The sequence below is a fragment of the Amblyomma americanum genome, chromosome 7, assembly GCF_052857255.1.
Source record: "Amblyomma americanum isolate KBUSLIRL-KWMA chromosome 7, ASM5285725v1, whole genome shotgun sequence".
Lineage (NCBI taxonomy): Eukaryota > Metazoa > Arthropoda > Arachnida > Ixodida > Ixodidae > Amblyomma > Amblyomma americanum.
The window spans coordinates 127,361,444-127,376,062 of record NC_135503.1 but is presented as its reverse complement, the minus strand read 5'-3'; the positions used below and the strand labels follow the sequence as shown (position 1 = coordinate 127,376,062).

The following is a 14,619-nucleotide window of genomic DNA, read 5'->3' as shown; positions in this document are numbered from 1 at the left end:
GATGCGCCTCGCGAAGTTCCCGATAGGTGTTCACTCCACTTCCAACGAGCAGTCGCGTTTTGGAAGTGGAGGTCGGGAGGTCGAGGGCTCCCTTGAATATTTTGCGGAGTACAGCCTCCAAGCAATCTGCGTCATGTTTACGTGAGCGGGGGTAAGGAGCCGAGTACAGTACTCGACTAATTACGAAGGCATGGGCGAGCCGCACAGAATCCTCACTTGGCAACCCTCCTCGCTTGTTGGAAACGCGGCGAACCATTCGGCCCACCTGGTCGCCGACTTTGCGGAGTTTGGCAAGGGTCGCGTCTGCCTTCCGATGCTGGTAAATGAACAGACCGAGTATTCGCAGCTCCAGCGCTTCACGGATGGGGCCGCTGGCGAAAGAGAGCTGAGCGGAGATTTTGCATTTCGTAGAATGTCGAATATGCACAAATCCAGACTTGGACGGGGAGCACTGGAGGCCGCAATACGTAGCATAGTGTTCTACTGTGCTCGCCGCTGCTTGCAGACGTTCCTCCATCTCTCCTATGTTTCCCGTAGTAGTCCAGATAGTGATGTCATCGGCGTACAGTGCATGCTGAACAACGCCGACACCCGCCAGCTCTGCCGGGAGGTGCATCATGGCAATATTAAAGAAAAGCGGGGACAGCACAGCGCCTTGTGGTGTGCCCCGCGTTCCCATCTCCAACGGGTCGTACTCGGTCTCTTGTATGCGTATATAGGCCAAGCGGTCTGTTAAGAAATGTTTGATGTAGTACCTAAATTCTATGGTTATTTCTTGGATCAGGAGTTTTTTGGCCTGTCGGTATCAAACAGTCTTTGGTTATGTGCATTCATCGTCCATCTCCCCTGTTAAATCTGGAGTACCGCAAGGGTCTCTACTCGGGCCTATCTTGTTCTTAGTTTATATTAATGACGTAAGTAATATTCTCAATTCTACGGTGAGATTATTTGCAGATGATTGCGTGATATACAGACAGATTACTGATTCTTCCGACTCTAATCGTCTACAATCAGACCTTAACAAGATCAATTATTGGTGCACACAATGGCAAATGGAAATTAACACCTCAAAAACAAAAGTTGTTAGATTTACCACATTATCTAGTGCCGAACCTTGTCATTACACTTTGAACAGTGTGCGCGTAGAATCGACACCCATCATAAAATATCTAGGGTTGCATTTAGCAGCAGACCTCTCATGGAACAGTCACATCGATACGGTTATTAACGAAGTTTCCAAAACACTCGGCTTCCTCAGACGTAACCTACGTTTAGCTAATCCAGACACAAAGCTATTAGCATACACTACATTAGTACGCTCGAAATTGGATTACGCCTATTTGATCTGGAACCCCCATCAAGCATACCTGGTAACAACATTGGAGGCTCTGCAAAAAAAAAAGCCGCCCGGTTCATATCTAAGAACTATTTGCGATCAGCGAGTGTAACTGAAATAAAAAAGCTCTGAATTTACCTCTTCTCGAAAAACGGAGAATGCTTTGCATGTTGTCATTTTTCTACAAATTATATCACAGTCATTCATCCTTTTCTTTGTACCATATCAAGCCAGCTCATTGGATATTCCCACGCATTGATCACCAACTCAAAGTCGAACCATTATTTGCGAGAACTAATCTCTTCTTTCATTCGCCTCTCCTCCTCGCCATCCGTCAATGGAATCTACTCCCTGACACCATTGCAGCTGCCAATGATTACGAAGCGTTTGTAACCGCCCTAAAACGCCGCTTCGAGCTGTAACCTTAATCCTTCCATTCCTTTTTTTTTGCATTTCTGTTGAAGCACTGCTTTCTACTTTATATTTTGAGTGTTTGATGCTTTCCACCATGGTGTTCCCGGCCAAAGAATTTTGTACTTATTGCAAATTTGTGTTGCTTTGTTTTTGCTGTTGTTCCCCCTATGTAACGCCCACTTGGGCCTTTAGGGTATTTAAAAAAATGTACGTGGACCGCAGTTGGTCTCGCTAAGATGTTTTAATATGACGGCGTGTTTAACATTGTCAAACGCACCCTTCAGATCGAGTGCTAAGACTATCTTGTCATTGTGTGGGTGTTCTATGGGTTGGAGAACCTCGCGATGAAAGAAGAAAGGAGTGAAAGAAAAAAGGAAGAAAGAGGTGCCGTAGTGGAGGGCTTCGGAATAATTTCAGCCACCTGGGGATCTTTAACGTGCACTGACATCGAACAGCACATTGGCGCGTTTTGCGTTTCGCCTCCGTCGAAACGCGGCCGCCGCGGTCGGGTTCTAACCCGGGTACTCCGGCTCAGTAGAAGAGCGCGCTAACCACTGAGCCACCGCGGCTGGTAAGCAAAGGAGCCAAAATGTTCCGCCCTGCAGCCCAAAAGGCGCACGTGCAGTCCTGGACAGCGCCGCATGAGTTGCCGAATGCGCGAACCCTAGAACATAGGCCGCGTGGCGCCATCTGTCAGCACGGCCAGTAACATCTGTAATTCGTTATTCTTCAACGGTCGACGGAGGTGGTGACGGCGGAGTCCGGTCGCAGCGAATGTCCCAGCCACGTCCCAAAGTTCTCTGTAGTATGTAGGTAGGTAGGTAGGTAGGTAGGTAGGTAGGCCTCAGACATTGCTGGCACATATCCACTGCGGGGGAGTGGCCAAGACACAGGCGGTTAATTGCTGGATACAAGAACGTTTTGACGGGAAAAGGAGTGCTGGCACCATTAATTCCCTCTTCTTCGGCACGTGGCGAGCGCAGGTCGCGTGGGTTGCAATCGATAAAAAATAGCAAAGAAAGCCGCGGGCGCGCTGCCACTCGCGAAGAAAAGCTAAGCCACGGAAAGTGGCTGATGAGGAACGCAAGACTCGTGTACGGCTATCTGTGAGCCGTCCTAGAATGCGGTACGCTTTTCCTGCAGTGCATATTTCATGCTTCAGCTCTCGACGACGGATAGCCTGTGAGTTTTTTATGCAGTATATTTCATGTCCAGGCAACTATAGTCTTCAAAACGGTCACGGGACAAGTTCTTCTGAGTCATGTGCATCAAGTAATGCTTTTTGTGTATACCGGTGTATCCCGTTACGGATTGACATGTATGGATTGACACACTATTGGTGACTTCCAATCGCAGAGTTGGAGTACTTCTGGAGCAACGTTTCCTGCTCTTTTCGGAGCAACTGTATTCCAAACGCAGATCTGAGGCACGGATCGCGTCTTCCAATCGTAGACAGGGAGCGGTTGCCGAGCCGAGATTGCTCCGTGGAGCAATCGGGACTGCTCCGCCGAAACCGACGGATCCGACCGGAAGTTTGCGTGACGTTCTTTTTCAGCGGCGATAGCGGCGCCCTACATGCTCTGGCCTGCATGCTCTGGCCAGAGCAAGTGTACTCCAATCGCAATTTCAGGTCGCGCGCTCTCCGCCGGATTCAGGCGCCCTGTCACAGAGCGTGCAGACCGCTCCGGGCCTGCGATTGGAGTTCACCATATGTGTCTTCATTTGCCCCACTGAACACTGTGTCATCTTTCAGACGACTAGAAGCAATCTTGGCAAGATGTCCAACCCGTCTTGAAGACATCCTAAGTGAATCTTCAAACAGTTTATAAACGTTTGGAAAATGTCTTGGCAAGACATCTAACAAATGGCTTGCAAAATATTCCCAGATACCTTTCAGACGTTCTGTAAATGTCCTCTATCTCAGCTAATGCTCCACCTATTTGAGCTACAAGATGTCTTTAACGGACGTTTCGTAGCTGACCCAAGATAACGTCTAGACACCCACAAAAGTTCGTCAGACATTTTATAATCATCTAGATAAGCCATCATAGACATGTCAGCTGGCCTCTGAGGCAGCTACTAAACGTTTGTAAAATGTCGATGTATTGTCGTCTGCTTGCAGAAAATTTTTGTACATCTTGATACACCTTGTACCTATCTTCTAGCTCAGCTAGGGCTCCCACAAGATATGTAGTCTCAACTGGCTGATTTTTTAAGTACTGCTTAATAAAGGCCACCGCAGTCATCCATACAAGCACACGAAACATCAAAGAATACAAACCCTGCAGCACTCACCTTATACTACCAGGAAACCTTAGCTGATCATTCTTATATACCCTACTCCAATGCACTCTGCAATGTGCAATAATGTCCCAAGCCGATCCCGGAGGCAGTGTAATACCACTGCCTCCGGGATCGGCCTGGGACATTATAGCGCACGTCTTTTCTATCCTATCTTTAAAGGGGCGCCGAAACACATTTTCAGTGCATTGTTTTACCTGTTGGTTGCATAGAATGAGTTATAGTGATGCTATTAGCATCGGTCGTACCGCGTATACTGCGGTTTTTAATATTTTAATTAGCTCGCAAAAACGAATTCGTGGCGCTGACGGTGTCACCATACAGTGGTGGTTTTTAGCAGCGGATATGACATCACGGAGAGCGAGCTTTATGATTGGACAAAGAATAAATATACTGCAAATTGGGTTAATAACTAGCGATACGTTTTGTCAAGTTTTTGTGTTCTATATTACTTTAACAAAACCAGCTTGTTTGCCCTAGATAAAAGCACTGTAAATCAAGTAAAACAAAAACACGCCACCAGAGGCACTGGCTACTTTTTGTATCGAAGGACTTTGCGCCTCTCTGTAAACATCCTACGACCTAGCACTAAACACTTATGGCTACTCTCTATGTATCTGAGAGCGGCTTTGCAGAATCGATCCGATCGAGCCATTGAACTCTATAAGTGTTCGTTTCGGTCCCTAGGAAAGATGTGTTCGTTTCACATTTATCAGGCAGTGCGCATCGTCAGCTTGTGGAGGATCACCGGGCGGCGGCGCCAGGTGGCGCCACGTTCTCGTCAACAGCGCGCGCTCCTTGCTCGCCGTGACCAACCAGCGCGCTAGAAGGGACGAGCGATGGTTGGCAATAAGCAGTAGCGGTACGCGCTATGCTAAATGTGTCTGATATTTTGCGCAGGCTGTCACAGCGTCGCAGTATCTTGCGCTCGAGTTCGGATCAATAAGTAAGAGAACGTCACTGATCAGTGTTCCCTGCTGCGCCGTCGACATGACGGTGAAGTACCGCTGCGTCAGCTGAGCGTTCACATGGTTGTAACCATGCAAACGAGGCTGCCAGCCTTGGCATGAACGAGTTACAGAGAACAGGCAACCATGGAGTGCAAACTTCCGTAACGTGCTAAGATAGGCTGTTTTGATTGGTCGCTCTCGGTGGCGTCATTGGGAGAGTGATATGGGAATGGGAAGCTGGGCGAAAATAGAGTTGAGGGCAGCATTTTGTTTGCTTGTATTTTGAAATTCCTTCATTGAATAGCTCCCGTTCCTATGCATCGATTTTCGTAATTCTTTTTGAGTCAGCATCAGTGTGACCTAAAGAATCCATCTGAAGCGTAACCGGCATCCGTTCAAGCGGTGTTTCGCAGCCCCTTTAAACTCTCCTACTGTCTGCACGTGGTATCGATTGTGACTCAGCTTGAGCCAGTGGGCAGGCCTGTGCACTTCCCTTTTCATTTTTCATGGCAACAACAGAAGAAGAAGCAATGTGCATGGGGAGAACTGCCGATCTACAAAGTTACCGAAGATATCTTCGTGTTTGTTAATTTATTCTTGATGCATTAGAATTAGTCTGGTTTAAATGCGACGTTCTGTTAGTTGCAAGTCTTGATTCATACCACAGAAGAAAAATGAAGGCTAATTTATGGGCACGCACACGCATTCTACATAAAAAAGGTCAAGTATAAACGTCTTGTAGACGTCTGTGAAAGATGTCTCAACTTTTACTGCAACATCACTATTAGATTTCGGAGTCTTTAAAACGTACCGGGCTCAGTGAGTGGCCAGGCAGTATACTTTCGGGGACAGCTCAAAATGAGTTTTTGAGACTTCTGATTGTCGTACATATTTCCTGTTTTAGACTGTTTTCCTGTGCACACCTCTAGAATTTCCCTTTGAGAGATTTACAAGAAGTCTTGCAGAAAGCCTTGTAGCTCAAAAAAAAAAGGGCGGGAGTGGAGCATTAGCTGAGCTAGAAGGTGTCTACAGAGTGTTTCAAGATGCCTAGAATCCCCTTGTAATCATCTGCAAGATGTCTTGGTCAAGACGTCTAAGAGATATCCAGTACCTGTCTCAGAAGTCAGTTGAGCCTAGAATCCCCTTGTAATCATCTGCAAGATGTCTTGGTCAAGACGTCTAAGAGATATCCAGTACCTGTCTCAGAAGTCAGTTGAGATGCCTTAATAAGATTGTTTGTTCATCTTGGAAAAACGCATTATATCTGTTTAGTAGATGGATTGGGGCTCAGTGGGCAGGGAGTTGTCACGCATGTGCTACAGAAATCGGAATAGCATGTCCGGGGCAATAAAATATTCCTGCCTATGCAGTCATGCATGCTTGTACGGGTTGGCAAGATGTGAACTGAACTCTATTGTCATGTTTCTGATTGCCACGTGTCTCTCTAGGTGTTTCCTATTTAAACGTAAATATTGCACTGCAGCTATATGTAAGTCGAGCCGTAAAACGTCTTGTGAGGAAGCCCTCCAGGCTTCTGAAGCAGAATGCATTGAAGACAACTTGCTTAAGCGGATTGGTAAGTGTCTTGCGTAGCTGCTGAAAGCGTAAAAATCCTTCCTAAGACAGCTTCCGGACATCTTGGCTAAATATCTTTTAGACAAGTATCAAACAGCGTCTTGTAGATATCTTTTGTAGTCCAAGATGTATATGACCATTACAGACATTTCAAGACATCTGCAAGATATTCTGTGCTCAGTGGGTTCGCTAGGACAGGCACAGATGCGCTCGGTACAGAGGAACCCTCCATTTATTTCTGTCCGCACCGAAGTTCATGTCGTTCGGAAATCGGAAACAATGCACGTTACACATTCCAGCAGGCAACTAAGTGCATGACTGCCTCCGGTGCCTGACGTGACGCACTGGCGTGGACCACCCATATAATCAACGCGGCTGGTTATTCTTTTGCCGCGCATTAGATCGCCAGTCGGGTACATAAAGATAAAGAAGATATGTAACGTGACAGGACAACTAGATACGCACTTGAACATCCTCTCCGTCAATATGTACCTAGTAGTCCGCATCAGCCCTCATTCGCATAAAGATGCCTGCTTAATGCGCTCTAGATATAGCGAAGAAACGCGGAATTTCAACAGCAGTAGTACATGCCTGCGTGGGCAGCAGTCTCAACTGTGGCATTTGCTCTGCGGCAGCGAAGATACTACGCACACGGCTTCGGATAAACGATGGACTGCTGCAACGTGTTGTCTAGCGTTATCGGTCAGTGAACGTGAAACAACCGTTAAAAACCGAAACTGAAACAAGTGCTGCTTTTTTATTTTTGTTTTGCGATTTTGTATACAGCGGCGAAGCCGAGCCAATCCATTTCCATTCAGGTGTTACAGGTGTTTTCGTTTACGTAAGCGCCATGGTTACCAAAGCCATGGCTGATTGCATCGGCGTATGCCAGCTGTTGGAGAGCGTCCTGCGGACGACAGTTTTTTGCACTCGTTTGTCTCGTGGAGAACCCAGCGACAGCGCACCTGTGCGACCGGACGTGTGCGGCGCTTGTTAGTCGTTTTTGCAGCGAGATTCAATGGCCACTATGGCTGCCGTGATGCGAGCCACGCTTGTGGCCTTCGCGTTATCGTCGTTGGCCGCTGTGCTCTGCGACGAAGGCGTCTGTGATTCCGCGTCGGATTCATCGCTGTGTCCCGCTGCAACGCCAAAAGCCAGCGAGAAACCGTCGGAGAACGGCGCTAACGAGCACCCTGGCGGAAGTGACGGAGGTTCGTCCTCGTGCGGTTGCGGTTCCCTGAAGCGGGAGAGACCGGACAAGTCGCCGCACGAAAGCAGCATCGATGACGATGAAGAGACGAGTGTTGAAGTCGAAGATGGGGAATCCGAATACAGTGGTGGGTGACGATTCATCGCAGGGAAGGTCTGCGAGGGCTTCACGCACACCTTGCTGGGGGTACTAAATCTTACTACCGAACGAGAAGTCAGTGGGGTGCACCTAGACGTAGAACCCAAATCCGCTGGGTAGTGCCTCTGTTCTAAAATACGCACGCAGGCGTTTCTGTTGTATGCCCGCCGTACGTCCCAGTCTTTGAACGCCGCAAAGTCGTCGGCGAATTTATCGTTGTTTACTGCCCGCCGAGCAGCACAACTGTGGGCTCTCTTGTAAAGGCTGCACGCGCTATGCTGTCAATGCTTGCGGTGCTGTTGCACTGCATACTAGAGAGCACAAGCTTTAATTCGTTCTCTAGCCATGAGGTTCGATCTATGGTTCATACGTATAACCCGGCCGGATGACGATCTGTGCTCACCCGGAAAGGATCAATGAATGTAGGTGCACTAGTCAGATGTTGCGTGCATTCGGAGAATATTATATTACAGCGAAGCTCTCTGACTCCTAACTGCGCGTGTGGCATTGCTGCGTTTGGTTTGCTAGTCAGCCGTGGCGAAAGCACCAGAGTCTAGCCCTACCCATTACCGAAAGTGCCGCAAGCCGTATCTGCTTTCAGGACCCCACTGCATTTAGATAGGCTCTGCTGTTGTCTCGCATTGACTACACGCAAGCATTTCTTTTTTATTCAAGATATTTTAGCCGTTGCCCATTTTTCAAAATAGGGTGAGCCTTTTACTACGAATCAAATGTTGCTGAAGGTTTCATTTTCACCACTTAAGCATCTCATCGGCTGTCTCTTTTTCATGGTTGGTATCCAGTGCAACTGCACATCTCGCGTGTGCAAGTATATTGCATATATGCTTGTGTTCTCCGGTCTTAATCTCCTTTCGTTGCACCTCTAAAATGATGCATATATGCTGCACATCTCTGAGGTGCACCATTGTGCCTATTTAGCCGCACCAGTACTGCAAACAATAAATTAAATTGCACATAAATAAAAAATTCAGGACCAACAACTCCCCATTTTTTATTGTATGATTTTGCAACACCACAAAAAAACCTTTATTCTGGTAGATAGCTTTTATAATGCATCACTGGGCAAATTGTGTCCTCAGCTACTACACCCGCAGCTCCAAACTGGAATTTTTCTTCAGCTGTAAACTCAAATTGGGTCAATAAATGTTTTTCTAAACAAGTCACTTTTCTTAATTGGGTTAGTTGGTTGCTATAATTCGACATAGTGGCTAGTGCACAAGGTAGACGTACACAAAAAGAATTCAGACAGTTGCAAGTCTAACGTTTGTCCTGTCTGAATTCTTTTTGTGTATGTCTGCTTTGTGTGCTAGCCACTATGTCGAATTATAGTCACTATTCTTGTCTTAGTTTTATATGTGGTGTTTTCCTTTTTTTATAAATTATTTTTGCTTTGAGATGTCATATTGAGCACTGGGTGATGAAACTTTCCTCTTCTGTGAGCTAATGCCTTGGACTATTGTGCTGTGAGAGTAGGCTTTTGAAAATAAATACAACTCTTGAACTCCACTGCAGCTGTTTCAGCTAGAGCTTGGTTGATCTTAACTCGGGACAGTTTGGAAATGTGCTGAAACTAATCTACCCCTTCAATCACGAATTATTATACACTGAGGGGCAAAATTTTCTACTTTTCATTGTAATGCTATATTGTTGTTCTAAGAACATGCAAAGATTGCATAGAAAAGGTGTGCACCTTCCCAGATGATTAATTATGCAATTTCTGTTTGGTACTCATTGTGTACGTTGTTAACACTGCTTTACGGGTTTCAGTAATACTTCTTCCAACTCATTTCTGTTGCAAGAAGTAGTTATATAAACACATCGTCACATTGTAGGCCTTTTAAGTTCTCATGCTTGTGAAACCAGCCAATGAAAACACACACACCCACTGGAGCCATATCAGAGCTACCATGCAACTTGGAGGCATCTACCTGGAAAATGATTTTCTGCATTTATTTTGTGTGCCTGGCTTGAGATGGTCATGTCTGATTTATTGCAAAGGGTTGCAAATGTAAGCCTTAGCCATTTGCAGTGCATTATGTCTAAGCATTAACAGAAACTGACACCAAACACATACCATGACCCAATGCTACCAGTGAACAGAACATTGGCAAAGTGCATTTGCTGCCTGTTTACTGCAGCTTATTTAGTGCCCATTTCCTGGCGTGATTTCTTTCTGTTTATGCCCAGGGCAAAGTGGCACAAGAACCAACCAGATGGTCTTTGTGCGTGGTGGTGAGTTCGAAATGGGAACAGACAAGCCTGTGTTTGTGGCTGATGGCGAGAACCCCGCAAGGCCTGTCCGTGTGAACGACTTTTACATCGATGTGCACGAAGTCAGTAATGCCGAATTCGAGCGCTTCGTTAATGCCACCGGTCACAAGACCGAGGTAAGTCGTGCAGTATTCAGCAACAGCACCAACATCTGCCAGGATGAATCTCTGAATGGGTTGGCTTACTCTGTTGAGTAAAATATGCTGTAATGCAAAAAGCTGACTGCATTGTTAACAACAATGATATTGACGAAAGCAGTAAGGCATTAGCCATTGCACATGTCGATGTAAAATTTAATATAAACTCATATATGCCAAAACATCAGAAATGTGAAAAAAAAGCAAATATTGTTTAATATTAAATGTTTATTTCACTTCAGAATCATTCATTTATTAGTGGCAATATTTTTCTCAACACCAACTTTTGAGGCATCCTACAACATAGGATACTCGCTACCTGTTACATACGTGTGGTAAAGCTTCAGATATTTGACATCGGCTTTAAAATCACACTTCTGACTGCGAACGGTTTGTTTTGTTATGACAATGTGCATTTTTCCTTTTTTTTTTCTTGGAGAAGCACAATGCAGTCAATGGGGTCGAAGCTGGAAATGGCATTCAGAGAAGACTGGCGGATGTTTCTGGACACTCGATCGCAACACACAAGCCTGAACATACACAACACAGCCCTTACACAAGAAAAGTTTAGAGCCTCATGAACCTATGCTAATGGGTGCAAGCCTTTACAAAATAAATGTTTATAGTTACAGCACAAAAAAGAGGTGCCCTACATGTAGGATGCTAGGCATATGTGGGTTAATATCAGCCATATTGTATGCACTGCTACAGAAATTCAGCATTGGATTTGATCTAGCATTGCCTTGCACTGTCATCTGACCTTCACGAGCTTCTGACGCGAGCATTAGTACGCAGCTGCAGTTTGTTCTTGAAGCACTTGCTGCCCACAGTTGCCCATCCAAGACAAGTGTGTGAAGCACCGGCCTGTAAATGCGAGTGGCCTTTTATTTGTTGCTGTGAAGTGCAGATGCTGTGTGGAGAGTAAACATACAGTGTATGCACTGCACAATAGCCAACCATTGTCCATCGGTTGCTGCTGAGCTGATGACGCTTTGTAAGTGATTGTGGCTACAATGAGAAGAGCTCAAAACAGTGCGTAGTCTTCCTCTTACCTTGAAGGGTCAGGAGAGGGAATGCAGGGTTGGCTCATGTCACTTGGAAAGCAGACTCTGCAGCACTGTGGGACAGGACGGTTTCGATTCTCTTGAGGGTGACGGCGGCCTAAAGCCCTGTCTCAGTCTACATGCCATGCACAGGCGCACAGGTGCGAGTATTGTGACAGCCCTGACGGGAGCATGGCGGGCCAGTGTCCTGCTGACAAACAGGGAAGGGGGGTTTCGTAACGGTGGCTCTGAGTGACAGCCTGAAAAGTGCACAGCTTTTTGAACATTTGGAGTGCAGAAAGAAAGAAGAGAGTGACGTGTGTGTGATTGAAGGCGGGCTAAGGGAAACATCGGGCTGCGAGAAGGTTGTCGGCCAGGGTGCCCTTTTGTAGTGTGGTATGCTGCGAGAAGAAAACATTACAATCTTTCTTTCTTTCTTGTTTTTGCACTGCACAATTTCCTCCACATAGAGCACAGTGTTTGCGATAGGCTGTGGGGGAGAACACGTGGCTGACATCAATGTCTAAAAGCTGTCCCAAAAGTGCTGTCTGATGGCTGGGAGCCAGAGGCTAATTTCTGTGCACTATATGTGCTTGCATGTGTGCAAAAAAGTATCTCGTTTTTTTTGGGGGGGGGTGATTTATGTGTTTGTGACTAATTTGACCAAAGTTCATCTAGCAAATTATGTTTGTTTACATTTTTAACTTTAAATTTTTTGCAAGCCCTTGGTAGTAGCACTGTCACAGTTGCAGCAATCGGCGTGCACCCTCTGTTCAGCTTGCACTGTCCTGAAGACAATATTCATAATGGCCAGCTTGCACAAGCCACCTGGTACCTGTACTCGTCTTTTCCACTGGCAGTATTTTTCTTGGCATGCCACTACTTCATTTTTCTTTTATTCACCTGCTCTAGCTTACTGGGCTCATCACAGGAAGCCAGCTGTGCCTCTATCTAAAGCAAGCCTAACAATAAAGCACGGTTCCCAAAGATGCTTTGGGCTGCTGTATGCTAGCATGCATTTAACCCTGCCATGGCAAGCAACTGAATATGTTAGATGAGACTTGTGACCTTCTGGCAATGTTATAACATTGAAATACCACACCCTGCATAACAGAAATGTAAAAAAAAAATGGCGAGTTTTTGAGAAAACATGATATACTACATAACTAATATTAGTATACTACATAATATTAGTAAACTAGAATTATTTGTGAGCATGAAACTGCATGTGCATACTCAGGCACATGGAATAAATCTATGGAAAAAATTCATAATCATTCTATCACCTGGTGGCACAACGGTGCACCTTTTGCCAAAACAGTTATGTCTTGCAATGACCTCACAGGAGGCCTCTCGAGGAGCTGATAGTTTGCTTTGATAAGTATGTTTGGAAATGTGGTTTGTTCATAACTGCTAGTATTAGCAAAATCTATCGACATTAGTGCAGTTTGTGTCATCAGAGATAGGGTGAGCGTTGCACAGCTAGGTTGCATACAACGCTTCAGAGCATTCCCCATCATGCAGTCGGTGTGCGTGTGTGCTGCAGAAGTGAAAGTGGTAGCAAATACTGCCACGCCTGTTTTTTGAAAATCTGTGCAGGAGAAATAAAAGCTGGATTTTTGAGACCGAGATTAGTTTGAGGGGGCACTAGTTCAGCATTGAAAACAATGGCAGTGACATACAAGACAGGTGGGAGTACAATACCTTTGCTGTGTTTTCCCTTACTGTTCAGACTTGTCTGGAGGTTTTGCGCTAGTGTGTTTCTACAAGAGCAAAACCAACCAGCTCAACTACGAGTCTTGCTTTCATTTAGTTATCCATTCAGTGGGTACCTCCTTCTTGAGATGATGTCCAGGTGTTCATGGAGGGAAGCTCTCAGTCTGCACAGTGCTTTGTAAAGGAGGAGGAGGAAAGGTGGGGAGGTTAAGTCTCTCAACAGGCAGGTAGTACACAGTGAGCAAGATAGTTTTTCCATGGACCTCGCACTCCAATGAGCATAAAGGTCGAGGTTTTGTCGCACCTCATTCTTTTCGTTTCTTTTTGTCAAGTCCCTGGAGGCGTGAGTGTTCCGACTGGTTTTCTGCTTTTAGGGCTCTTAGTGCATTTCATGTTAGGTGATTCACTCAGCCTGCAAGGAAACTGTTGAACGAAAATGGTTTCAAGTGAACCTGTTGCCTTATTTGTGCACTCAATATTTGGCATCCCTAAGGTAAACGGCACCTGGTGCAGTGGCCCTGCACGTCAACCCTCCCCCCCCCCCCCCCCTCTTTGCGCCATATATCCTGATGCCCTGCTTCACTGTTGAGCTCTCTCTCCACCAGTGCAGCGGCACCATCTTGTAAATGAGCAATGCAGGAAAGCCAACTAAATGAGCTTACAAAAACGTATTTTTGTCGCTCGATATTTCAATATTTGGGATATTTCAGGAAAATATCACATAAAAAGCCTACTTAGTAAATATAATATGCCACGTGGATAGGTATTGACAAAGGCGGAAATATGCCAGGTGATTTTTATTAACTTCTACAAATTTTTATTTTAAAAACAGTAAGAGGTACGTAGGTGTGGTCTGTGTGGTTGGATTGTACAGCAAGGCTCACATCATTTATGTGATGGAGCTCAATTAAAAGACAAATAATTAACTAATATAGACAGCAAACCAGCTTTTTTCATTTTTGGTTTTAGGGCACAATATTATATTGTGAAATTGAAAGCCATTAACATCGAATGCTGGCCGAGTTTTTTTATTTTCTGAAACGGCAATTGTGGTTCAAAATATCATGCGAAAAAATACGTTTTTGTAAGCTCATTTAGTTGGCTTTCCTGCATTGCTCATGTACAAGATGGTCTCGCTGCACATGGTATCTTCATCAAATCGCATCTTTTTTTTCTACACCATAAGATGCACAAACTGCTTTTTTTTTATTGCTGCATTAGAAATGCAAGCGGCATCATTTTGTAAGTGTGCAATGCACGAACACAACTCCCTTTATTTTGAATGTGTGGCCTGTTCGCTTTTGCTTTTAAATATGTTCTTTCTCTCATTTTTATTTTTCTTCTTTACCATAACTTTGTGGTCGTTGTAAACTAGGGAACAGTTAAGTGGATGAAAGCCCATAGCACACTGTTAATCATGCGTGGGCCTGTTGTTACTATCTGTCGCTGCATTGCTTGTACATTTAACCACCTATGCTGTATTGCATCACACACATAGACTAAGATT

General features: G+C 45.4%; 1 protein-coding gene across 1 annotated transcript in view; it reads left to right on the top strand.

Annotated features, from left to right (window-relative positions):
• The first annotated feature begins 7,423 nt into the window (after positions 1-7,423).
• Positions 7,424-14,619, top strand: part of LOC144099559 (formylglycine-generating enzyme) — a 34,650-nt gene continuing 27,454 nt past the window's right edge. The window contains exons 1-2 of the mRNA XM_077632974.1: positions 7,424-7,913; positions 10,133-10,332. Of these exons, the coding sequence (XP_077489100.1) occupies positions 7,595-7,913; positions 10,133-10,332 (519 nt within the window). The 5' untranslated portion in view covers positions 7,424-7,594. The remainder of the gene's footprint in view (positions 7,914-10,132; positions 10,333-14,619) is intronic.